This window comes from Eumetopias jubatus, unplaced genomic scaffold, assembly GCF_037043125.1.
Source record: "Eumetopias jubatus isolate StellerSeaLion01/CBP00866 unplaced genomic scaffold, mEumJub1_p1.0 scaffold_9, whole genome shotgun sequence".
Lineage (NCBI taxonomy): Eukaryota > Metazoa > Chordata > Mammalia > Carnivora > Otariidae > Eumetopias > Eumetopias jubatus.
Window position 1 is genome coordinate 79,074,871 of NW_028274815.1, and position 27,793 is coordinate 79,102,663.

General features: G+C 41.8%; 1 protein-coding gene across 6 annotated transcripts in view; it reads right to left on the reverse strand.

Annotated features, from left to right (window-relative positions):
• Positions 1–19,806: 19,806 nt before the first annotated feature.
• The window catches only part of AFF3 (ALF transcription elongation factor 3), a 565,487-nt gene continuing 557,500 nt past the window's right edge, over positions 19,807–27,793 (reverse strand). For all 6 annotated transcript variants that reach the window (XM_028103928.2, XM_028103927.2, XM_028103926.2 and 3 more), the window contains one exon: positions 19,807–27,755. In XM_028103928.2, the coding sequence (XP_027959729.1) occupies positions 27,634–27,755 (122 nt within the window). In that variant the 3' untranslated portion in view covers positions 19,807–27,633. The remainder of the gene's footprint in view (positions 27,756–27,793) is intronic.

The window sequence follows — 27,793 nt, forward strand, 5'->3', positions numbered from 1 at the left end:
TTTAATACAAATGGCATAATTTCAGCAGGCTCACAACCAATTGCCCAGTGCAACTAAGGGTATCCTCATCTGCTGAGATCCCACAGAAAAACAGTAGCAACCCTTATTAATTTTTAACTGTATATCTCTAATGGCAGCATTCTGTTAACAAGAAATGGCAAAACTCGAATTTCAAATTGAAAAAAAAAATCATGGGAACTCTACAGGAAATGTACCACTGTATTTCAATTGCAATTTTCTTTCCCACTCTCTCCTTTTAGAGTCAAAGATTTTTTTTTTCTCAAGAAAGAAACACAAACACTTAGCTAACTGGCCTTGGTAACACCTTTATAGAATATAGTAAGATGGAATGACTGCATTTTAGTGCTAAGTAGTAGAAAGCCTCTGATAAGGAAGAAAAAAAAATCACATTGCTCTTTAGATAAAATAGAACAAAGAGATGAGGAGTATGTAAATAAAATGTATACAAACTCCAGAATCCTTCATACAATTTTGTCAGTTTTCTTTTATTTTTGCCCATTCTAGAATATTCTGTGTCTTGCTCTCCCATAATATATTACATAATGTCTGAGGAGCCCTTTCTTTCAATGTTGTCCAGTCACCTACATTCATTCCTTCATTTACTTCCATTTATTCTCATGAGGACTATCTTTATCGTCTAAGGGGAGCTGGCCTGACCTTTGGGTAGTGCAACTGAGAGAGCCACCCTGGACTCCCACACTTGGGAGATGCTTTGGGCTACTCCACCTTATTCCTCTTTTCTGAGCTTCATTAAAATTTATTTTTGTTTATTTTGAGATTTCTATCATTACTGACATCTCAAGGGGCCTATGAAAGTGCAGACTCTTGCAGGACAGCCCTGGGAAAGGACATGGCTCTATTATCCTTTAACCTCTGTATCTGGTGGAAACTTTCCTTGAAAACACATCCAGTCTCTCAAATACCAAAAACAAAATAAGAACACAAAACCATTAAAAAACAGAGATTTGTACTTAAATCCCTTGGGTGATACACACACACAGTAACTCCTGTGATTTACTCATGGGAAAGAATGATTGTGCTGATCGTTGTAAGGCATTCAGGACATTATGCTGAAAGACGAAATAATAACAAGGAAGAATGAGCACAAACCCACGGAAACTTAGAAAGGAATTTGGAACCAGAATTGGTTTACCAAGACTTAATTCTTCTAAACACATTATCTGTTTCTACAGAGTAAAAAAAGACCAGGGACAGGTATATACATATCTATATTTGAACAACGTAGCTCACAAAATTCAGGATGATTCAACAATTAAGTTATGATGAGCGTTCTGAATACCAGTTACTCTTTGGTCAACAGGGAACAAAATGCATTTCCTGCTCCCGAAAAGTTTCCAGTGTAGGAAGGGAGGCCCTTGCAGTACAGGTTAAGGGCTGCTATTGGGAAGTGTTCTATGGGAACATAGAAAGGATGTCAGGGAGGCTTCCTCGAAAGGAAGTATTACTACTGATAATAAGTTAAATACCTAACTAGGTGGTTACAGCCAGATCTCACCCTTGTAAAAGCATGTTTTCCCCTGTGCATACTGTGGAGCAGTACTTTTTATCAAGTGAACAGTCTCTTCAACAATTTTTTAACCTAATGGTCTCAGTATTCATGGATGATCTTGGACTGAATCAGTTGTTTTTACTGGGGTGCAAAGAAGGGATTTTCTCATTCCATAATTTTTCCCACATTGAATAGTTGGCATTTTTCTGGAAAAAAGAACTGTCCCTATCTACTGGGGATAAACTACCATTTCTCCTTGAAAAGGAGGGTAAATGCTTAATTCCTTCCCTTTAATTACTAGTATTTGTAGAAAAGTATTATCTAATAGTTACCGCCAATGGTGGTAAATGAGCTTTTTCTTTCTCTGCTTTTCTTCTTTCCTTCAAAATTCAAATATACTCATAAATATTTATTTATTTATTGTAATCTTGCAAGTGATTATACTCATTCTTTTTGATGTATAAATTGTTCCAGATTTGGCCAGTTATAGCCCCTTCAAGTTGGTGCCTATGTCCTGTAACACACCTCAGTAGTTTTTTTTTAAGATTTTATTTTTATTTATTTATTTGTTTGTTTAGAGCGTGAGTAGGGGGAGGGGTAGAGGCAGAGGGAAAGAATCTCCAGCAGACTCCCTGCTGAGTACAGAGGCCCAACATGGGGCTCAATCCCAAGACCCCAAGATCATGACCTGAGCTGAAATTAAGAGTCAGACGCTCAACCAACTGAGCCACCCAGGTGCCCCCACACCAGTAGTTGTTTAAAGTTTTGTTTTGTTTTTTAATCAAATAAGGCTACCACTATTATTCTTCTCTTTTGGGGTTTTCTTAGCTATTCTTGCTTGCTAATTTTTTCATTTTAGGATCAACTTCTATAGTTCTCTGGGGAAGTGGAATTTGATATCTTTATTGGGTAAGGAAAGCCCTCTTTGGTAAGGAGCTTTTTGAGCAGAGACCAGAAGGAAGTAAGGAAAGAAGCCATGTGGGTATCTTGGAGAAGGGAATTCCAGGTTCAAAGGCCCTGAGTGGGGAATATGCTTCAGTATTTAAGGACAGCGAATTCCTGTGGCTGCCATGTGAGGAAGATTAGAGGAAAAGCAGAGGGGGTTTGGTGGGGGGGGCGGGGCAGAATCAGGAATTCTGTTTTAGTCATGTTGAGTTCGAGATGTCCATCAGATACGCAAATGGGGATATTGAATATACAGTTAGATTCAACTGTAGAGTTTGGGAAGATGTCCGCATTGAGGGATCTACATTTTGGAGTTGTTAGTTTATGGTGATGTTTAAATCCATGCAGCTGGATACAATCAGTTAGGGAATGAGTATATAGAGAGATGTTTGGTGACCGAGACAGCACTACTATGAGGATGCTGTCAAGGAGATAGGGATCCATTAAAGGAAACTGAAAACGATGAGCTGCCAGTGAGGTAAGAAGGAGAAGGAAAAGAGAGTAGTGTTCTGCAAGACCAAAATAAATAAATAAATAAATAAATAAAGTAGTGGGGGAGTATTTCAAGGATGAAAGAAAGATCGACTGAGTCACACACTGCTGATAATTCAAGGAAGACAAGACCAAAAATGAACATTGGACTTGGCAATATGGAGGCTACTAGTGACTTGGTGGGGACAGTCTTAATTGACACAATGGAAAATAAGAGGAGAGGAAGAAGATGAATTCAGGTGTGAGGTGATGGTGGCCTGATCTAGGTCGGTTGTGGTGGAGGTGGTGAGAAAGGGCCAGACTCTGAAGGGGGTTTTAAGATCGAGCCAATGGGATTTGCTGATGGGTTGCCTGTGGGGTACAGGGTGTGAAAGATGATGTAGGTTTTCAGCCTGAACAACCAGAAGAATGGGGATGAAGAAGAGGATCAGACTTTCAAGAATCTTCCTGTTTCCAGTCTCTCACCTTCACCCCTACCTTCGGAGGCACTTGGTGCTCCCAACACCTGAGATTTCTCAGATTGCTCCTCCTGCTGCCCCACCAGCAGCTCTTTGCATTCAGCTTCTCCTGGCCCCTGGCTCGCCAGATGAATTGCTATGCCTCCTTCTGATTTCCAGCTTCCAAACTTTTGTTGCTGTCTCTCCTTTCCCATTCTCCTCTTCCTTGTGTGTTTGAGTCCCTTTTAGAAAACAAAACAAAACCTTTTATAGTCATTTTTGTGAGATTTGAAAAGGGACAGAGAAAATGTGTCTTCTACCCAAAGTTTAACAGAAAGTCTCCTTGTTTGTTTATTTTTATTGTTTGTTTTTTTAAGAAGTTTTTATCTATTTGAGACAGTGAGAGAGCACGAGGGGTGGGGGGAGTGGGAGAGGGAGAAGCAGGCTCCCTGCTGAACAGGGAGCCCAATGCGGGACTCGGTCTGGGATCACCACCTGAGCCGAAGGCATATGCTTAACCAACTGAGCCACCCAGGCGCCCCTGTTTGTTTATTTTTTAAATTAACAAATGATTATTTCTCTAGTATGATCAGGTCAGTTGGTCCTTCATAATGCTTATATTAGATGTTTCAGAGCCTGTGTTTTCTGCCTGAGGTAGATCAACAATCTATGTGAGTGGTAGATTTTTCTTCCTGCCTTCCCCTTTTCTCTCTAATTCTTCTTCTCTTGCATGAAGCAATGCATTTTATTCAGGAGTTGCCTGGGAACACTACCACTGGGCACCGGCCTGGAAAAAAAGTATGCCATAATCATTTAAAAATACATCGCTTTGACAATGTGAGCATGTGTGAGTGTGCATGTGTCTCTGTGTGTATCTTTGATTTTGAGGGTACACCCTTGTGAACATTTATTCTTAGGTTAGAGAGTCACAAAGAACCACACATCATTAACTGTGTTAACACATAAATTTAACACATAATTCTACCTCCATTTAGCCTAGGTCTCAGCTGGGAAGACATTCCCAGAGAATTTGGAATTCAAGCAGAGAGAGGGAATCTTCAAATGGCAGGCTAACTCAAGAGCTCCACGTTAATGTATAGGCTGGGGTCAGGAAGCTTATTCTTGCAGATTCTTGCAGCAAATTCATGGAGCAAAGCAGTGACAGAGGGAGGGAACTACATAGGCTTGTGGTCCTTGGAGTAAATTTCTCTTTCCAGCTTCAGCTGACCCAAGTTGGTATCCATAATTTGCAGCCAAGGGGCACCTACTAAGAATAAAGATCTGTGTTTCACCGATCTGGAAGGTTGATTAAACTTACCATAGGGAGTTAGAGCAGTCCATCTTTCTCTACTGACATCACAAAGAACAAAGCCGGGACTTAGGACAACATAGCTCTCAACTCAACTTTCCTAGGGGCTAGCCAATTCCCATGACCTGGGGCCATTTGTGGGGCTTTAGCAGAACTTGACTTCAGGGGCTGATCCCACCAAATGGAGAAAGCTACCTAAGGACATAGGCCTAACTTATCAGGGGAAATTTCACTGGAACAGTAAGCAAACCCAAGGAACACTCTAAACTGCCCTGAATCTTGGGCTTAGTGGGAGAGGATTAGAAATGTACTTTGAACTAGATGAGAGACATAAGGATCACATTTCTGGACTAAAAGTAAGTATACTCCCCCAAATTTCATATCCAAAATGATGCTGTATGTCTTGTTTTGTGACTGTCTTAGACAAGGTCTTTCATGGGATCTGTCTATAACTAGAATCCAACACATTAGGAAAGCCCAGGGGAAGAATATTCCCAAAGTTATACACCAAATCAGTGGGAGACCTGAAAATAAACCCGGGGACTTTTACCACTCCCTCTATCATTAGTGACTCCAGGAACCTGCAGGGACCTTCAAGGATGGAGTCTGTTTCTGGATTTTATTGGAAGCCTTCCCTTTCGTGGGTGTTTCAAACACAAATACTGAAGGGAAAAAAAGATTAATACACACGTTCTGAGAATGATGACATACTGATGGTATTCAAACATAAACAGCACTTTCAATGGAGGGGCAGTTCTGTTGTAGGAACAGAATTAGTTTCTGGTTCTGACTCCGCCACTAAGGAGCCACTTCATTTGGGGCTAGTCGTTTAACTCCTCTGGACCTCAAAGTCCTGGTCTGCACAATGAAAGGGATGCAGTAAGCAATGTTTTCCCTAGTTCTACAATTCTAAGAAACCTTAATTTTAAAGGTTTAAAAACTGAATAAAATAAACTGGAATGCTGGTTTGTATCATGCGGTACTGACCTATTCAAAATAATACAACATATTTAATACGATTCTAAAAAGCTGAAATGGTCACAGAAACATGTTCAGTTAAAGATAGAAAGAACAGGGCGCCTGGGTGGCTCAGTCGTTAAGCGTCTGCCTTCGGCTCAGGTCATGGTCCCAGGGTCCTGGGATCGAGCCCCACATCGGGCTCCCTGTTCAGTGGGGAGCCTGCTTCTCCCTCTCCTTCTGCTGCTCCCCCTGCTTGTGTTCCCTCTCTAGCTGTGTCTCTCTCTGTCAAATAAATAAATAATATCTTTAAAAAAAATAAAAAATAAAGATAGAAAGAACAATGGAGAGGACTTTTGCTTCTGGCCTGTTTTTTTTTTTCCTTTTCTTTTCTTTCTTTCTTTCTTTTCTTTTCTTTTTTTTTTTAGATAGGAGGAAGCCAGAATAAAAATAAGGGAATTATAAAAGACAAGCAGAATTAATCATTATATGAGTTTAATCAGGGAGAGATTAAAACAATCAAGAGGCTCAATATTGCAAGCAGCATTCATAATCATAGGCTTTTAATCCACATACACAAGACATCAAATATTTTCACATGGGGGGAAAAGGGGTTCAGAGAACAAAAGGCGTAAAGAAGAGTAGGTTTTGAATGGACCATTTCATTACTAACAGCGGGAGAGAGTGGCGAATTGCCAAAATGAAGAGCCTCATATCTAGGAAACACAGCTGATATTCAGGACACTGAGTGAAAGGGTGGTGATGGTAGAAATGATTATTAGCAGGCAGAATGCATTTCAGCTAAGCAAAACACCAAGCCCAGATATTATTGTCTCAAAGGTGTTCTGCAAATAGGCAGAGATACAGAATGAAACTTGAAAAAAAAAATAACAATAACAAATGTAGAGAAAGAGTCCAGGGGTGCCTGGCTGGCTCAGTTGGTAGAGCATGTGACTCTTGATCACAGGGTCATGAATTCAAGCCCCACTTTGGGCGTGGAACCTACTTAAAAAAAAAAAAGGAAAGGGGGCACATGCGTGGCTCAGTCGGTTAAGCTTCCTACTCTTGGTATTGTCAGGTCCTGATCTCAGGGTTGTGACACTGAGCCCCGCTCCCAGTTGGGCGCTCAGCAGGGAGTCTGCTTGGGATTCTCCCTCTGTCCCTCCCCTCCATGTGTACCTTTTCTCTCTCCAAGTAAAATAAAATAAAGATCCCAAAGTAGGAAGAATCACAATTATCTTGAAGGAAACAAACAAACAAAAACTGAAAGACCAAATCAGAATATACAACAGCTCAGGCAAATGAAAAATCTACTGTGGGAAAATGGCCAACAAGAAGCCTGTGGGAAAGTAACTGGAATTTTTACAAGCACAAATTGGCCTTGTTTTTAGACACAAGCTAGTCACACCTAACCAAATGTCGGGTGTTTCTGGACGTTACTGGTGTAATTGTGAAGGAAAGCTGAAGTCCAGGCTGTTTATCACACAGTAATTCTTAGTAAGGATTATTCATAAATTCCTGCATGGGAAATTAATTTCAAATGCTGAGTCAGAAGCGAGGACGTTGCCCCCCTTAAGAACCAGGAAAAGGTAGGAAGGTGGCCTATCAATGGTGCTGGTAGTAGGACACCGCTGCTCAGAAAGCCCAGACATCGAGACGGAACTTGGGAAGGGCAGCAGGAAAAGAGAAAATGCTGAAGAAAGGGGCTTTCGAGGTGAACAGCGTCCGTGCAATCTGGCTCCCTGTTCTTAGCAAAATTCTTAGCTTGGCATCTAAGACTCTGTGGTATCTGGTCCTGCTTCCTCGCTGGTGTCCCTCTGTTGCAACCCCTCCCCCCCACCACCGGTGCGCCCACCACTCTGCAACCAAACTTAGCGTCTTTCCTTGCCTTTGCCTCTGGGTCCTCATGCTTCCGTCAGCCTGCAATGCTCCCTGTTTGGCCACCTGCTGCTGCTCAGTCTCAGCTCAGCTCACCGCTCACCACTGCAGAGCCACCTTCCTTGAACAGCCTGTGGACACTTGCCCCCACTGCCTTTTTGTTCACTTTCCATCCCCACCCCATCTCTGTTGTCTGTCTCCCGTCTTCTCACATGCCTGCATGGTCTCCCTCATGGCCCTTCCTCCTTGCAACATGGGCCCTCTTAGAAGCCTCTCTTGAACAAAAAGGGAAATGGGTTTGTGCTAATTAGGCAGCCCCAAGGGAGGAGTGGTTGCAGAGCTTTTTGTAGGTTTCAGAAGGCTTATTTATCTTCCTAGGCAAGAGGTTCAGGGCCCGAGGGCTTAGGTCATGGAAGGGGCTTCAATGTTGGACATGTTTGGCACCCTATGCCGGCAATATACTGTCATCTTAGGAATCCCCACTAGTTGGTCTTGGAAAATTCGGAATCACTTATAATTTTTACAAAGTGAGAGATTTGCCTTCTTGTGATAGCGTATTCCCTAAATAACGAACTTGTTGTTGTCACAGAATTGTGATTTCTCTTTGCAGGCTTTATGTCTCTTGTGAACTAAGGTCTTTCATATATATACACAGAATGAATCTTAAAGTTTTGCTCCTGTTTTGAACGTAGTGAAAGATCATCTACATATTAGAACAGAATCACCAGGAAATCTCAAATCTTCAAGGTCCCAATTAAGAATCTGAGAGAAGTAAGGGAAGCATCAGTAAACCCCCAAAACAAAACAGTCCAGGTCTACGGTTGATTTTCCCATGAGAAGGGAAATAACGATCGACTGCCTGGATCTGGATCTAATGGGATGCTAAAGAACTTAAGCCCATCACAGTGAAGTGGGTGGCCTCAAGTAGTATTGAGGACAAAACAGAATTGGGGAGAAGGACCAGTGAAAAAAGAGGAATCACGATCTTATTTATAGTCCTGCAGTCTTGCATAAATCAGTATCTATGCCCACGAGGCCTTTTACCAGGCAAACCTGGAGTATTATGAGGGCTGATGCAAGGAATAATGAACCCCTGCTTCATAAAATCTTCCGCGGTGGGCTTCAATCCTTCCTTAGCTTCGGGCTTTAAAGGGTACTGAACAAGGATGGGTGAGGGTTTAGAAAAGTCAATTTCTGTTTTGATGCGTCTGGTTTCTAGAATTCTTTGGGACAACTGTTGTCCCAGAGTGAATCAGAGATTTCAAATAACTGCTAAAACTGAGATTGGGTTACGTTTTCAGGGACAGGCAACTGCCAACTGAGTTACACTGTTAAGGGATTATGCGCGAGAGAGTCTTCAAGTGTTTCTAGAAAAAGTCCATGTGAGGAACATTTGAGTTGGCAGTTCAATTTACATAAAAGATTTCTCCCAATAAAATTTCCTGGTATGGTGTTACGGAGAGGACATCCATGCTGACTACTGAGAGAGCCAAGGGTTACCATCACAGGTTGGGTCATGGGAAGAGTTTGAGTACTGTTTGGAATTCTTGAATAGTGAATCGTTCTGGAGAAGATGGGAACTGACAAGAGTGGCACTCGTATGTAGCAGAAAGCTTTGCCTTTGTCTTTCTCTTATTATAATCCTCCTTATTGAATTAAAACAATCATTGGGGAATTGGGCATGACACTATCCCTCAGAGTCCCTTCATTATTTCTGTTTGGAATAACAAGGAGGCCACACAATTCTGTTTCATTTTAGTTAGGATGAGGGCAGTTATTCTAACTGCCTAACCCCTCCTGCCTCCTTTTTTTTTTTTTTTTTTTTTTTTTTTTACTGTATTGGCAAGTGTCTCTGTCAAAGGGAAAGTTTTTATTGGCTCTTGAGGGAGAGGAGGATAGATTTAATTGCTTTAATTGTAACACGAGGTGCTTTGTTTGTTTGTTTTCCGTTTGGATATCTTCAAAATGTTCAGCCAAATGTTAAACTTCATGGAATGGGCTATTTGCAAACCAACTTTTTATGTATCAGATCTGTAATTGCTGCCTTTTGAATCACCAAGAAAGAAACGTGGAAAAGGCGTTAGAAATCAGAACACCAGGAGCTAAACCAGAATATTGTCTAAATGTGATTAGTCTGTTGATGAAACCTCTTTGGATCCATTCCTTTGCTTTTTGCAAGACTGAATCAAGGTCCGGGTTTTTGTTTTTATTTTTGTTTTTGTTTTTTATGAAAGCCTTGTGTTACAGTTTCCAAAAGGTTCTCACGCATTTCCTGTACCTTAAGGTGTCCTGATTGAGTAAGATGCATCCCATTATTTTGTATTAACTTCTTCCTGAGAAAAGTGTAAATAATCTGAAAAGCACTAGAACAGTGACTCTTTTTTTTTTAAAGATTTTTATTTATTTGAGAGAGAGTGAGTGAGAGAGCACAAAAGTGTATATTCACAGGCACTTGTAAGAAATAATTCAGAGAGGTCCTGTGTATCCTTTCCCCAGTTTCTCCCAACTGTAACATCTTGCAAAATGTAGCACACGGGCACTTGTAAGAAATAATTCAGAGAGGTCCTGTGTATCCTTTCCCCAGGTTCTCCCAACTGTAACATCTTGCAAAATGTAGCACAGTTGCACAAAGATTTGACATTGCTGCAATCCGCGAATCTTGTTCAGACATCAGCAGCTTAACTTGTGCAATTTGTGTGGGTATGCATATGTAGTTCTATACGATTCTATACTATGTGTAGGTTCATTCATTTGCCACCAGAGTCAAGATATAGAACAGTTCCATCATTGCAATGACCCCTCCTGTTGCCCCTTTATAACCACATCCACCTCCTTCCCATCCCTTTCCCCTGAGCTCCTAACTCCCAGCAGTCAGTAATCTATTATCCATTTCTAAAAGTGTGTCATTTCAAAATGTTACTTAAATGTTATGTAAATATAATTGTACAACTTTTTGAGATTTTTTTTTTTTTTTTGCTCAGTATAATTCTCTGGAGATTCATTCAATACACTAGTGTGTATCACTAGTTCCATTTATTTTTGTTGCTAAATAGTATTCCATTTTCACCCATTTATCCATTGAAAGATATCTAGGCTGTTTCCAGGTTTTGGCTATGATGAACAAAGCTGATATGAGCATTTATGTACAGGTTTTTGTATAAACATTTTTTTTTCATTTATCTGGAATAAATGCTCAAGAGCACAATTATGGTGTTGGGTCATATGGTAGTTGCATGTTTAGTTTTATAAGAATTGCCAAACTGTCTTCCAGAGTGGCCATTCCGTTTGATGTTCCCACCAACGATGCATACATGATCCTGTTTCTCCACATTCTTGTCCACCTTTGTCATTATTTAGGTGCTCCTGTGTTGGGGGCTGTGTTAGCCATTCTGATGGGTGTGTAGCGGTGTTATCATTGCGATATTTAATTTGCAAATCCTTGATGGCTAATGAGGTTGAACTTGTGTTCTTATTTGCTATGCATTTCACCTCAGTGAAATACCTGTCACCTTCTGTTGCTAGGTTGGGGGTCAGGAGAGGGCAGGCCTGGGTTGCCTTCTTCTGTTGGGTGGTTGGTCAGTTGGCAGACAACCTGCTGCTACGTTGGTTCTCCAGTCCTGGGTCCCTAACGAGTTCTCCTCCCTCTTTCCACCTCTCAGACCTCTCCTTAGTTTGCCTCTTGCTCTGTTTCCAGGGTTTATAGTTGCACTTGGCTGGAGGAGTGAGCAGAGATGAGTCTGTTGCATCTTGTTCATCCTGGAAAACTCTATTCTAACTTCATCTTAAGAGAATTAGAGAGTTAAAATAGAAGATCCACTATATATATATATTATATTAGAAGAAAATGCAACTTTCAGTCACAAGACTGGAGAGAGGGAATTATTTCCATTAAGAATTAATGTAAAATAGCTAGATATGTTCAGACTCCCATCATCTAACATTTTATCCATTTATGCTGCTCCCGAATGCATGAAATAAAACCTTAAATGTATCACATAAATAATAAAGAAGTAGTAAAAGACTTTGTGTGATCATTCGTATGTCAAGAATGCTGGTTCTGAGCTTGCGAGAAGAATCCTGGAGACGTCCGGATGGCGGACACTGCTATTTGCTGCAGAGCTAGAAGGCCTCACCTTTATCCTTTGCTCTCGGATAGCACTGCCCAGTGGAATATTATGCAAGCCGCATATAGCATTTAAATCTTTCTAGGGGCCACATTAAAAAAGCAAAAGGAATGGATGAAATTATTTTAAATAATATTTTAACCCAATATATCACAAATATTATCATTTCAACCTAACAATCAATACAAAATTGTTAATGGCATAATTAACTCCTTTTTTTTATACTAAGTCTTCAGAATCCGCAGGGCGTGTTTTCCTTAGCACATCTCAACCCAGACTAACCCCAGCTCAAGTGCTTGGTGCCCGGTTCCCCTTTTGGCCCGACACATCCTTCCCTGGAGACAGTGAGCACAGGGTAGCCTGGAGTACTTGAACGCTGGAGTATGGTAGGTGATAGGTTGAAAACAAAGTGGAAACAACTGGCAACTACCTTGAAAAAATATAATGCTGGCAGAAACAGAAACATTTCATTTCATTTTAGGTCCTCTGCTGATTTTCTGTATGTTTTTTGTCCAATTCTTTCTTTCTTTTGCCTTATTCATGATGACTTTCCCATCCCGGGTACAGGGCCTGAATTTATTTTCATATTGCTTTGTGCTACTTCACTTCCAAGAGGAAAATGACCCCAGCTTCGGGGGAGCCAGGGGATTAAGTGCCTCTTTGCTGCTCAGAAATGCATCAGTTCAGCCACATCTAGGAGCTTCCTCAGCAGTTTCTACTTCAGGATCTGGTGAGAGCAGGGGAGAGGAGGAGAAACTCCTTTGCAGCATTCAAAGAGAATTGGATCACTTAATTGATGGAGCCAGCAGATGGCCAGTGCAGCTCAGAAATGATTGAATAAACAGAAGAGTATGCAAGCAAAGGGCAAATCTGGGGGTGGGGCATGCTCACCTTGGGAAGCAGGTCTGAAGAGGCTTGGTGGAGTGGCTGGGCACTAATGGGTCCTGCCCCCCCTGATTCAGAGGGGGCCACTGCCTCTGAGCACAGCAGAGCAAGGAGGGCCACCTGAGAAAGGCCGGCGTTTGAACAAGGACCATCTGGAATAAGCAGTAATAATCAGATAAAGGGTAAAGTACTTTGCCTGGGATTAAAAAAAAAAAAAAAAAGCCCAGCAACTCATCCTAAAGGCCTCAATTTGTTGACATATATCGTTTTTATGAAGGACCAGCATTTATTTTTATGGCCGAGTTAATGGACTTCTAGAAGTAGAAACCGAATATAAAGAGCAACATTTACAACTCATGTAACATTAGGAAGATCCCTAACAGCCTTTCCCCCCTTCCCTCTCCCCGTTCCCTGCTTGCCTTCTCCTCTCTTCCCCTTCTCTTTCCTCCCACACCCATTTACTCAGCATCTACTATGTACCAGACACTGTGCTAGGTACTGCAGATCATTGGGCATTGGTATATTCATAGCCAAAGGAAACCCTGATCCGATCTGTGTAAGTTAGGTCAAAAGCCATCTTCTTATCTGGACCTTGCAAGATAATACAGAGATAAAAGATAGAGTCCCACCCTGGCCTCACAGTCTAGCTCACAAGCTGGTGCTATCAGTGTCTGCACACAGGTGATTACCAGGTAGTGCAGGAAGGGGCAGGTGAGGCTCTGAGCAAGGTGCCTTGGGAGTCCAAAGGTGGGCCCCTCACCCATAAGGTGAGAGGGAGAGAAGTAAAGGAAGGTTGGATTTGGGGATGAGTCTGCTGGATGATGCTTGTGTGAGTGAAGTGAGAGAAGAGGGTCTAGGAAGCGGGAAGAAGGTCTCCAGAGGCATGGAGGTGTGAGGGTGGCTTAGCTCAAGAACCTCAAGTAGGCTCAGCATGCTAGAGCCCTGTATGAGAAGTGAGTGGGCTCAGATAAGAGAGGTAAAGGCCAGATCACTGAGGGTCTCATGTATCAAAGTGGTTGGATTTTCTTCAAATGCAGTGGCTCTCAGCGTGGGGAGATTGGGTCCCTGAGGACACACCTGGTAATGTCTGGAGACAGTTTTCATGGTCACAACCCAGAGAGGAGCTCTACTGACATCTAGTGGGTAGAGGTCAAGGATACCATTATACATCCTACAGTGCACGGGACAGCTCCCCAGGGCGGGCCACTTAATTTGCAAGGTCCAGATAGGAAGATGGCTTTTGACCCAACATACACGGATTGGATCAGGGTTTCCTTTGGCTATGAATATGCCAATGCCCAATGATCTGTGACTTTGTTTGTTTTATGTCAATTTCCCCCCTTCAATGTTTGGAGCAAATACAGCCTGTTCGAAAGTCTTGTTTCTTTGTGCTGGGTCTGTGAATCAAGAAACCTAGAACAGTTCATCATGGCAAGAAACATGCACCATTTTCCTAGATATTGAGAATCTGGAGGGTAGGGATTATCAACAAATTTATTCACTCATTCATGCAACGATGAAAGCCAGCCTCTCTGCACCCTTTGCAGACAGACCATCTGCACAGCTCCCCATAGCCCTGCACATTGGTTTTGGAGGTCAGGACAGTTCATGGGACTTCTCAAAGTCTGGGAATTCTTAGTGCCTCGCAAATCCTTGGAGTGAATAAATCAAAACCATTGAAAACCCTGTATTTATACTTTACCCATGTTCTTTGGCGTATATATTGGCCATTGCTGAACTTGGGGTTTGACGCTATCATTTTCATACCCAAACAAGACAGAATAAAACAAAACAACCCATCCAAGATGATTTACAAATTGAAGGCACCTAATAATAATACCTCACATTTCTGGAGAGCTTTTTATCCGCAGAGCATTTCCCAGACAATAACTAAAAGATTCTCTGACTCCCCGTAGGAATAGAGACACATGCATTCCCACATGCAGCAGCAACTTAATTTACATGAAATGAAGAAAAAGACATTCTGAAGTGGCATTCCACTAAATCATAATTACAACCTCAAGCTCAAGATAAACATGCTGAGCTCTCCCAGGAAGGCAGCGACGCTCACCCACTGGGGAGTTTCCACTTAGATTCCAGCACTGGAATCTAGCGCGTGGGGTGGGGGGACAGGTCAGGAATGTTCACGTAGTCACCCGTCTCTGGGATCAAGGGCCCATTTCAAAGGCAGACAACCTCAGGTTAAGAACCTGTTGGGACAAGTGCTGTGGCCATCGTTGGATGTGACCACGGGCCATCTTCCCCTGCTCAGCCTGTCTCCCTCTCTCTGCTTCAGCCTTCTTGGCCACCTCCACCCGGCACCTCTGCCTCCCCACAGTCTCCTCCTGCTCATCAGTGGAAACAGTGTGATGATGTCAGAGATGTGTGAGGGACTTCCTGTGTGACACCTTAGGGGAATACAGGGTTTTGACAAAGAGGAGCTGGGAGGTGGTCTTCCGGGAATTTTCAGTCACTGAGGGAGGTAGAACATTCTTCCCAGTGTTCCATGAATCCCACTACCCAGCTGTCATCTGCCTCTACTTCCCCAAGGGGCTGGTTCTGTGGTCCTGTGGCAAGGATCATGTGTCCACCGATACACTCATCACCCTAGACACTTTTTATGGGTCATGCCTTACGTACCTTGCTTACTTACTTGCTTTGAGATGACATCAACTGAGATGTCTCCCAAGTCCCACATTAAAAATGTCCTCGGCTAACTGGCTGAACGTAGAACTGTTCTCTGTGTCAGCAAGCTCAGTTAGAATCGGTCTGGTGAAAAAGACTGAACCTCTTTATTTTCTCTCTACCCCTCAGCCTTTCCCTCTCCATGACTGAGGCCACAGAACCTCCACCTGCCAGCCACCCACCCCAGGCTCTGGATTCTGAGCTATCCCGTGTCAGGAGTCACATCTCAGTGTTCAGGCAACTCATGGTCAAGTCCCCTTGTTGTTGGTCCAGCTCTTCTGTCCCAGCACTAATAACTGATTTCTGCCACTGTTCTTGGGACCGGTCCCTGGTCTGTACCCAGGGTAGGATGTGCTGTGTTGACCAGCAGTGGGGTTGCAACCATCTGACCTGGCTTCTGTGGGTGGCGCTTTTGAGGTAGAGATGGTCTCAACATGATCTGTGATGGAGAAGAAATTTCTGCCTCCAGGAGGCATTTTTAAGGTATGTCAGGGGTGGATGCCAAAAATCCACTTCACCTTGGACCCACAGGTGTGGCAGAAGCACAAAGTCCAACAACAGCCCGCAGGGAGAGACCTCTCAGGGGCCCCGCTGGACAGACTGACTGACGGCATGGGCAGCAGCAGGAGCAGGAATGAGCAGCCAAGTGGTTTTCGAAGGGCTGAACAGTGACTGCACCACAAAGGCCAGGATAATCAGGGGTGAGGCTCCCAGCAACGTGGAGTCCAGAAGTCCAAGGCCATCTCGGAAAGCAAGTTGGATGGAATGCATCAAGCCTGATTGCTAGAGGGCAATTCTCCCACCCCTGGCAAACATTAGGACTTGACTTTGTTAAAGTTACATCTCTTTGATATAACAACAACAGCAACAACAAATCCACAAGAGCACTAAAAAACAAGAAGGGTGTTTTAAATAAAAGTCCAGGAACGTTGAGGCATCTCTGAAGGATGGAAAAAGCATAGGACCATCATAAAGAAGAAAATCACAGTCCTGAGGTTGTGCAGAACTAAAAATATAGAGGGCTGATCCAGGATTTGACGGGCTTGGAGGTCAAGAATATTGGGAGGTACCCTGGAGGGGGTGGTTAATCACTTGGGATTATATCCCAATATAGGAGCAGCCACCTCTCCATCTTCAGGCTAAGAAGCAGGCACCAGGGGTGTTAGCTCCCCAGTATGGACCAGGGGGTTCAGATGGTTGTGATGGAGAGGCCAGATGGGGCCCTGGCTACCTCCAGGACGGACGGGGTGCTCTCTACATCCAGGAGTCTAGATGCAGCAAATAGAAAGAACATTGGCAGAAAGGCTGAGAGCTCAAATGTGAAGTGTAGCACACAGCCAATAACCCCTAAACATTTGGAAAAAGCCGTAAAAGAGAGGTACCAACCCCAACAAATGGAAAAGTTTACACCTAAAGAAGCAGAGTTAATCGAGCAAACAGAACAAGAAAATGGCACATATATAATTAGAATCCTCAGAGGGAAATAAAATGATATTGCACCCATAAAAAGGAATGCTTTAAAGATGTTGCAAATGAAAAATTTGACAATTGAAGTAAAATTCTCAGTAGGTGGTCAGAAGCACTGAAAGCTGACAAGAGAGTAAGTTGAAAGGCTGAGCCAAGGAATTCTCTTAGAGAGCAAAAACGGACGAGGAGGACAGAAAATATAAAAAACGGTCAAGAGAATCAGAAGATGAACCCAGAAGTTCCCCACATGCATCAAATAGATCTTCAGAAGATGAGGACAGAGTATACTCCGCAGTAATGGAAGCCAGTGCCCCAGAGCGAGGACAGATGTGGGACTCTTGGGTGGACGAGCGGAATCAAGGACAAACAAGATGAGAGACTCCTGCCGATCAACGTCATGGCGACGTTTCAGACATCAAGGTTATAAGGGAAACCCCTAAACACTTTCTGGGAGTAGCGGGATGGGGAGAGGACTCTGTTACTGCAAAGATAACATGAGATGCAAGAAGAAACTAGAACAGTATCTTCAAACTTCCAGGGAAAATCCTTTTAAATTAGCATCCCATATAGGTGAAACCAGGACACACGTGTGTGGGCACAAAGTGAGATACTTTCAGACATGCAAAGATTCAAAAATTTTACAACTCAGATCTGATCCGAAAGAAGTAGGGTACAAGAAGCAACAAAACAACTGGGAAGCCTTCATGTGAAGTCTAAATAAGAACTGACTACTTTTGGAAATTGAGATGTAATTCACATACCATAAAATGCATCCTTTTAAAGTGTATAATTCAGTGGATTTCAGTATATTCACAATGTTGTGCAACCATAACCACCAGCTCATTCCGGAACATTTTCATTACCCAAAAAAGAAATCCTGCACCCCTCAACAGTCACTCCCCAGTCTCCCCTCAAAATAATGGAATATGGAGACTTACCCTATGACCCAGCAATTCCTCAACAAGGTATATACCCAAGAGAACTGGAAACATATACTCACATAGAACTTGTGCTATGAATATTCATAGCATCATTATTCATTAGCCAAAAAAGTGAGAACAACCCAATGCCTATTGATTGATGAATGGATAAGATGTGGTATGTCCATACAATGGAATCTTGTTCAGCCAAAAAAAGAATGAAGGGCTGACACGTGCTACAAGAGGGATGAAACTTGAAAACATTATGCAAAGTGAAAGAAGCCCAAAAAAGGCCACCTGTTGTATGATTTCATTTATATGAAATGTCCAGACTAGGCAAATCCATAGAGACGGCCAGGGGCTGGGGGAAGAGGGTATAGGGAGTGACTGCTAAGTATGGGGTTTCTTTCTGGTATAGCGAAAATGTTCTGTGATTAGATAATGGTGATGTTTGCACAGCCTTGTGAACATACTAAAACCCAACAAATCTGACATTTTAAAAGGATGAATTGCTGTTGAGCAATGCTTGTCTATTTTTATCACATGCTTTTTAATTTAATTTTAATTAATTTTTTTAAAGATTTTATTTATTAGAGAGAGAGTGCACACACATGCACATGACGGGGTGGGGAGGGGCAGAGACTCCCCGTTGAGCAGGGAGCCGGATGCAGGGGTCAGTTGTGGGACTTTGCCCAGGACCCAGGGATCATGACCTGAGCCGAAGGCAGACACTTAACTGACTGAGCCACCCAGGCGCCCCCGCGTACTTTTTTTTTTTTTTTTAAAACAAGACTGTATTCTCATATTACTTGTTTGATTGAAGATAAAATTTTAAAAAAGAAAATGGAAAAAGAAATGTAGTGAACTACAAATGGCCCGAGTCAGTCTCAGCATGGAACATTTTTGTTGTCTGTTCTGTTTGAACTACGTCACGATGTAACAGCCTCCACTGAGGCATTGCTTTATAGTAAACAAAGCTTGGCATGTAAAAAACCAGAGAAACAAAATCAAAACCTCTCTTAGCAAGAATATTCCAGGTTCTCTTGTAGATCGTTCTGTTTTTCACTCTAAGGTGACACTTAATATTTCCTGCCAAGAGTATTCTCAGATTGGTGTTCCTTTCTGTCAAATGTGCTCATCTGGTAGGGTCATACTTTTGTAGAGGAAAAGATAAGTTTGTGACCAGCTGATTGCATTTAAAACAAAATAGTGTAACATATGGGAAAGGACATTTTACTCGTTAGTTCTAGAAAAGACAGGAGGATGTTTTTGAGACAGAGTGATGTTGATTTCAAGGTTTATTAAGACATCAAAAAAGTAACTTCACTGATGCATTAATATTTACCTTCAAATATAAAAGTGCTTATTCTTAAAAATCCTTAAGGCTCATTCTGTTACAGTATAGTAAGATGTTCCTCCATTTCAGAAACTGTTCTGCCTGAGTTTTATGTGACTTCTAGATAGACACAGCAAAATCTTCAAACAGTAAAATCATGGTCAATGATTCCATCGTTTTTGTACATGTAAATTTAAACTCAGACAAAATATAAGATCTCCCTAAGTAACTCCTTAATATTAGATGTACACTCTATGCCTGCCTAACACCTTGCCAAAATAATTCAATGTTGAATTGTTCATGATTTGAAATAGGAGTTTTGTTTATCTGCAGTATGATAAATACTGCTATGTGGGAGAAACTTTTTCCTTATATGAGAGAGAGATAGAAAGAGAATTTAGTATTTGCCTTTCCTTATGCAGACATCAGCAACCAGCAAAGTGAAGGACTTTAGGCTGCGTGCATGCAGACACCTTAGAAGCAGCCTAGGAGAAGAGACCTCTCTATAGGAGTAAGAGATCTGGGGGCACTTGTGAGGATGCATTGGAATTTCCTTGGGAAAAGTGTTAATGAATTTTGAGAAGAAAAGCTGGAGGAAGTGAACCTTACTAAAGCCACTAGTCTTTATTCATTGCTTGGGTTAAGATTTTATCACACACTTAAAGACACAGACGCGACACAGGGTTTCATCAGTAATAAGGTTGGTAATGTTGATGCTTAATAGACCATTATACCTACTTGGGTTAAAATAGTGGCTATCAACACAGATTCTGGACTTTCTCCATAACCATATCCAAATATCCTAACAAGAAGTCCCAAATAAATGTCACATAACAAAAATGAACTTAAGCTATTTTAATATTGAATGACTAGACACAAATGAAAATAGTAATCGACCTTATAAATACAGCACTTTAATCAATGCTACAATGGGTACATTTTTACAGCATAAATTACTGTACAGAATTGTTCTACTTAAAATCCTCTTCAATCCTGGAAACAATTGTAAGACCAATTTCTAGAAGAGGTGGTGAAGGCTCTGCGATCTGATTTTGTGGCTGCTAAAACTGGATCAGTGGAAAAGTCTTGTGGGACGTAAGCAGGTTCCCAAGTTGCTGACGGCTTTCCTGAGACCGAGATGCAGAATTTGAAAAGGTGTTTGCTGTGACACACTATGCAGGAATATTGAATTAGAGTTGCCGGCTCCATAAATAAACATCCAAGATGATACAGTATAAAATGGTGGAATTTTAAATCCCTGCTCCGATTGAGGCAGACTTACATGGGAGTGACTTTCAACTTGATCCCATGGAACTGTAGAGTAAGCAACTGTTTATCATGCTGTGGTAGGAGCGTCTGTTCTGTAACATCCTGCCTGCGAAAATGTGACATCCAAGAGTCTAGCTAGTGTATCGACACCTCCTCATGCTAATAAACCCCATGTTGCCATTCTAGAATTTTTTTTTTATCTAAAAACTGAGAATTCACACAGGATAAGGTGTTATGCTCTTGTGGAAAGGGTGTTAGTGTCAATTTGGGCCTAAATGAGGATGGATCTTGCAAGACCTTAAGCCCCTGCTCCTTTGTACTGGAGAAAGGCTAGGGATTTTCCAGTGAGTATGAAAAGAAAGGGCCCTTTAGAATGAGTATCTCATGATTATTTTGATGACATCAAAGCACTGATTTAGGGACACAAAGAAGGGCCGTGTCTAAATAATATAAAATAATATAAATTTTAGATAAAAGCTCAAAACTTCAATCCAACAGTTAGGGCCTTGACCTCGGTGGTAGGAAACATTCAGATTATTGGTCAGATTTCCAGTTTTTGTTTCAATGTTTGGGGCTAGAATGTACAAATGTCTAGGTGGGCATCACAACAATCACTAAGTTCTTATGTTGATTTTTCTCTCTCCTGGTACACTGACTAAGGTGTAAGCCTGCAATTAAGTGATCATGTTGAGGCAACCTAACCCACTAGAGAAAAAACCTATCTATTCTCTCAAGAGAGGTCTCTTCTTTCCTGAAGCTCATGACATACCCAAGTCCCTTGTGACAGATCTCCTTTCTCAGGGACAAATGTCCCAGATTAGCTGTCCTCCACCTCCTGGCCCCGAACAAACATACAAACAAACCATCAAAGGCACAAGATCCCCATCTTGGAACTCAGCCTCAAAGAGAAACCATGAGAGCATGCAAAACGAGACTGTGCTGTGTTCTCTGGCTCTATGAAGATTTTTGAAGTATGGTGTTCAATAGGCAAGTTATTTTCTCATGGAAGATGGCACACTGGAAACTTGGACCCAATGTTCCTTCTTCCAGTTTCCATCTGGACACCCCCTGATTTCTTAAGGTCAGGGCTGGATGAGAAAGGGGGGGGTGGGGCTGTACCGCCAACTGGGTGGGGTACTTGGCAGCCTTGCTCCTCTTGGCAAGGACCGACCGCCCCCACTCCCACCCCCTCATTGGTCTTGCTCTGCCTACAGGCAGGAGGACTCAAACTGGTAACAATAAAGGCTGAAGAATCTTACGGAGGGAGCTGTAGCTACCCCACTGCCATGCTCTTGGTCCTCTAGAACCTCTTCGGGGGGACAGAGGCCCATGCCACGCATCACACACCCTTGTGTCTTGGTGCCTGTGGATATATTTCTGTTGCCTCCGTTCTGACAATCATGCATTACTCCTGCTGAACGTGACAACTGGGACTCTCAAAACGCTTGCCCGAATCTGTTGATCCTCACACTCTGTCTGAGGTTATGGGTATTCTGAATTACATTTCACAGAGAGGAAATTGCAGTATGCAGAGGAGCTTTATTCAAGGATCAGGTGCAGCAGGCAATGGAGGGGAATGTTTGGGTACCCCAGTTACTTTCCCGACTTCTCATCCCAACATCCATGAGTTCTCATATTGAATCCTTGTTTCATTAAAGCTCCCACTGTCTCTAATAACTCTTCTTCTAAAAAGTCAAGATACTAAACCTGACTTATAGAACTTAGAAGGGTGAAGCCCCCAAAGGAACAACAAAATCAACCCAGTTCACAGAGAAGGACATTTTGGGTTGAGTTGGCAGCCCTGGGAACTGCAGGGGATTAATAATCAGATTGCGGATTACTCAAAGCAAAGAGTTAATATTGTTATTTCACTACACAGATAGGCCCCAGAGACAGCTGGTGATGCTATGAAGGCATTGATCACTAAAGATTAGTATTTTATATACTTAGAATTTTTGACATCGCACCTACGTGGCCATACTTGAGGATTTGTGATCTCTCACTTTGGAGGATGAAGGTAACAGAGAAGACTCAGAGAATGTTCTTTAAGAAGTCGTATACCTTTGGCTACTGTGGGTAGAATGCTGCTCAGTCAAGTAGTGCATATTTCTCAGCGTTAAGTATGTTCTCTTTGCTCATGTGGACATCTAGAAATCAAGAGATGATAAACACTGGGGAAAAAGTCAGTTTTGTCTTATGGAAAACTGAAGAAGCGCTGAAGAACAGTACAGAAAGCAGAATATTGTGATTATTTTTATCACCAAACAGCACTGTTTGAAAATCCTAAACAATGGTACTATTTTACATCATCTTTGGATATAAATATTTTCTGATGAACTTCTATGTCAGAAATGAGTAGAAAACAAGTCCTTGATTCAGCTTTTCAGGACCCATCGTTACTTCCTGATGCTTGAAGACAAATGCTGATCCTCGTGTCAACTTGCAGTTAGTACTTTGAATTCATCCCTCAGATCAGTGTGTTTAAAACTGGCTCTAAGAAGTGGATTTTCAAAGTAACACGTAGGGATTTAATCCCCTGATTCCCATTACTGTATGAGCCGTGCATCTAAGTGCCCCTGGAGCCAGCCCCATATAACCTCCTGGTGCCTCAGAATGGCAATTAAATCATAAAACCCCAAACTGTGGCCAGATGTAATTAGTTTGAGAACAGAGTTTTGTAATTTTCCTCATGCCACACAAGCTGACCCCCTCTGATGACACATACAGAATAATTCAGTTTGGACAAAGAGAACACAAAGCTCAAGTCTGAACATTTCTTGTGCTGTTTGCTGGGAAGCTGGGATATCGAAAACTGTGCTTGGAAAATTGCTGGAAATGCAGTTTATGTTGTTAAGTTTTCTTTCTTTCATTAAAAAAGTGTCTTTCGAGACTCCAGTTGATCCATGTTTCATTTAAAAGGTGTTACTTCTTAAAAATATGATTCTGATTACAACAGACTTTAACAGCAGGCAAACTGTAGGTTGTTGAGTGTTTCTTAGCCTAAGCCACTTCTGAAAAGAGCATCAAGGTCCCTGGAGCGAGCAAGGCCAGTGCCCCATCCTGGCCACCTCTGGGATGAGGTGGTCTCCACGGTGGTGCCAAGCTAGGGTCCTGCTGCATGACAAGGCAACTTGAACCTAAGGGTATGGGCTGGGTAAGGCAGAGTCATCATTCTATTTTTGTTGCTGTTTCTGCTTCTTTGGGAAGGAATGGACTGCAAAAGTTGTGAGAGAAGAGTAAAAATAAGATAAACAAAAACCCTTCCCACACAGGGGGACAGATAATGGCAAGCCGCTGTTCTAATATTTCCATCTTCATTAGTTCAAAGTTCTCTTATTTGGTTCAACCAAATATTTGTGAGCATTATTATTCCACCATGTTTTGGTTTGAGTTGAAAAAACCTGGCACATATAACTTAGGGAATTAACTTGTGTTATTAAGGAATGTTGAGTAAAACAGTGCCCCAGTGTCCCAGGACTACTGGTGGGACAGGCATCAATGAATGCCTCAAGCTTCCTATTCAGCGTTTTCTGGGACACTGGGCTGTATCCTTCTGCACAAGTAGTAATGAAGAAAAACATACTTCTGTCTTGCCCTTGGAAAATATCAGACCTAATAATGATAACTTGTGGGAGCTACATTTAAGAAATTCATGAAACAACAGGGTTGTTTCTGAAGAGATTTTGAACCCCGCGACCCAAATACTTATTTGAACGTATTTTGATTCCGAAGTTTCCTTGTAAAAATATTCACAGAAATTGGTGGATATTTTTTTTTTTAACATACAACTCAGTTTCTCTTGTTTACAACATAAATCATTTAATGTAACATTTGCAACCTTAGAAAGGCAGACATATTTAATCCAAGTCAGTTTATAAATTCCAATTTCACATGGATTAAAAACTGCAGATAAATTAAGTCACAATAATATCCTGTACATGCATTAAGGCTGGTGACTGCTAAAGTCTCTTGGGTATCTACAAACAGGAAATCACACACAGATTACTGGGTCTGAAGAGTGTCTACATCATTAAAAAAATCTTGCTTTTTTTTTTTTTTGGTGATACAGATTTCAACAGTAACTCTGGAAAACTGTGAAAAATGTTATTTAAAAATATATATGTATATACTACTGCACAGTTTCAAAGATGTGATTCATAAATAATGTTGGCTGCACTGATTAATTTTGTAACAATTACTGCACTTCCAAGGTGATGCGAACACGCAGTGACTTATACTCAATGTTAGGCACTAGTAATATCCTTCAGGCATACTACAGTTTTATGTTAGCTGTATTGTACATATATATTTTTAAATGTATGCATTTATACAAACTGTGTATATTATGTATGGGATGTCAGAAATGTACACATCACTGTTATATAATACACACATCATTGTTTTACATACTAGGGTAAGTTTTAGTGCAGAAAATCTCATTGCATTGCATTCCATGTGTTCAATCTAGTACACAATTTGTCAACTCTTCAGATTACTTTTCCAGTACATTCTTCTTTAGATAGTGGGTCCGAGTTTCCATTTGCAATTTGAATGTTTCCAGAAATATCTGTTTTAACCAAACCTCTCTTTCCAGGCACAATCCTGCACATAAGTCTGATCTGTGTAGAGAGTAGTAACAAATCCCAAATTTTGATCAGGAATATATTTGGGTCCCTTTCTTTCAAAGGTAACACTAACATTGGGATAAAGGAAGGCATCCACTCAGGTCATGGAAGGATAAGGTCAGTTGAACTTGTGTTGAACTTCTGAGGAAATAATATATCTTCAAATAGAAAAAAACGGTAATAGACATTATATGTTTAAATGGGAGAATCTCTAGAAGAATCTACATGAAACTGTGAGCAGTGGTTGTCTTCGGGGGATAGGACTTACTACTTTCTACTTTATACATTGCTGTCTTGTTTGAATCTTTACAATGAGCATGTATTACTTTTATAATCCAAAAACATAAGAAAGGTATTTCTACTTTGAACAAAGCTAAAGAAAAGGAACAGGTTATGAATGACTTTCACAAACAACAATCAGAAGATGGTTCCTTACCAAAATCAGCTCTGCCAAAGAAAACAGAAGCTGCTGCCCTCACAGGGTCTACTGATGAGATCAAAGACAGGGAGAGGACCCTGCACGCTCTGACCATCCACAAAATGACCAGTTCCAAGTTTTGTTGGGAAACACGGGCCACCTAAGTGCTGATAAAATGCTGTGGGCACAATCAGCCAGGGGCCACCTGTGTGTTTACATGGGGTTTTGTGGGTAAGCAACCATGGGGCTCCCACAAGACCCATGACTTTAAGGATGGGCAGGGATACATGATGCAGACCCTGAGGCTCATCATCCCTTTATGTGAGCGTTTCAACATTTCATCAGAATTCAGCAAGAGGAAGTAGAACTAAGCCTCTGTCCTCCAAAAAAAAAAAAAAAAAAAATCCTAAATTAGACTCAAATTTCCAACATAGGATGGGGTCATGAACTCTGCCAACAACTCGTGAAAGGGATGTGAGGAGCATCTCAGTTGGATAAACGTAAAATGGAAATACTGGTAATATTTCCAGAAGCTTCAGGGCTGAAGCCAAATGCAAATTTCACAAATCCTTCACTGGCTTCATTACCCTTTGAACCCTTCACTTTCGATTCATTTCAAATCACTGAAGTTGCTCAATCCTTTTGAATCAGTGCTTAGAATTACCGCAGTCTTATTTCCCACCTACAGGTCAGGTGACAACAATGTGAACGTTACAACCAAACCAGTAAGAGCGTCAGGGAAAGCATATATCACTATCTTTTATAAATGTTTTGTGCCACCATCACCTTGGAAAACGGAGCGTTCCACATATGGCATTCACCTGTCTTTCTCAGACCATCCTGGTACAATTCTGTCAAGTGAGAGGCTTCAAAGGATTTATTTTTGTTTTTAAGGATATGGCAAGGTCTATCCTCTTTTGTAGGAATTTTTCTTTTTTACCAGTATTTTTTATATCCAAGTATATTTAACAAGAAGACTAAATCTAGGGCATGATAAAAGACTATAAAAGAAGTAAGTTTCAGACAAAAACTGTAAACAAGACGTCAAAAAATAAAATGTAAACTTCATTTAAAAAAAAAGAAAAAAGAATCAAGGACAAGACGTAAACATACCAGATACGCGGGATGGAAGCATATGATGTTCTGGTCATTGCTACCGCAAACAGATTTGCGGTCCTTGCAAAAATAACTTACCCTGCGCAGTAAGCAGCTTGCTAATCAAAGCCTGAAACACAGCCCCCAGATCGAAATGCATTAAAGGCCTGCGTTCTGCATGAAGAGTGAGAGGATTAGACAGTCTCATGATAGCGAATAGTTCTCAGCCTGAGAAGCAGCAGATACAGACTCCTAGTGAAGAGACATTCTAGGGAATGTCCTAATTTGGCCAAGAACATTTGTTAAGAGAGCTATTGCGGAGAGAAAAGACTTGAAAAATATTGGCTGACAAACGCCCTGTGGCTCTGTGGCCACCGTGTCACAGTGGCAGGAAGAAACAACACATGTGCTGGGTGGGCTTGTCGTGGCACGAGCAGAAGCTTGCAATTCTTGACTGAGCTCCAAGCACAGCTGTCTTTTAGTGTCGGTTAGCTTGCAAAGACACTGACTTTTTACCAAACCCCAGTGCCATGTTCATATTCTTTCGGGGGCAGGGCAGGGCAGGCCTGTGGGATTTGATCCATTTGCACATAACGCCTTTAGTTGATAACAAAGTTGGATGGAAGGGGTGAGGAGTAGACAAAAGGCAAGGTATTTGGTCACATGCAATCTAGTAAACGTCCAGCACAAAAATAACTGACTTCTTTTCATTATTCAATTACCCATTAATACACACAATCAAAAATGAATTGGGGAATAGTATATTAATACTGAAAGTAATCAATAATATAAGAACTAGGTTCATCTTAACTGGCAGTCAAGCTTTTGGTGTGCTGTATTGCACCTGGTTAACTAACCCATGAGATTTTGGTTGAATGTTCTAAGAAGTCATGGTTTAGCTTTGAAGAAAGTGTGTGTGTGTGTGTGTGTGTGTGTGTGTGTGTGTGTGTGTGTGTGTGTGTAAGTGTATATTCTCTAATCAGAAACCTCTCATCACTTTGTCTAGCTTGGGATTATGAAACTAGACAAAGAAAATGTGTTCTAAAGAGCCGTGTATCTTACACACATACAGGCAGGTTCTTTAACATCCACACACACATACAGACACACATGCCCTGGGAAAAGACCATTGTTCGATGCTGAGGAAATATTCACCGCAGTTTGGGAAATGCTGTGGCCGGGGACTTCAGTAGCACAGTGTCCAGAAACATTGAGCCATCCGTGGAGACGAGAGCACAATCCAGCTCACGGGCAAGGTCCCTATGACAGGTGGGTGCTGTTCCGCAACCAGTGCAGGCCCTGCTGGGAGTACTGGACCAGATGCTCCATGCTGCTGTGCAGGGTGACAGGCCCCATGAGCAAATCCAGGTCGTTGAAGAATTCTAGGGGACAGAGAGAGTCATTTGAGTGACACACATGC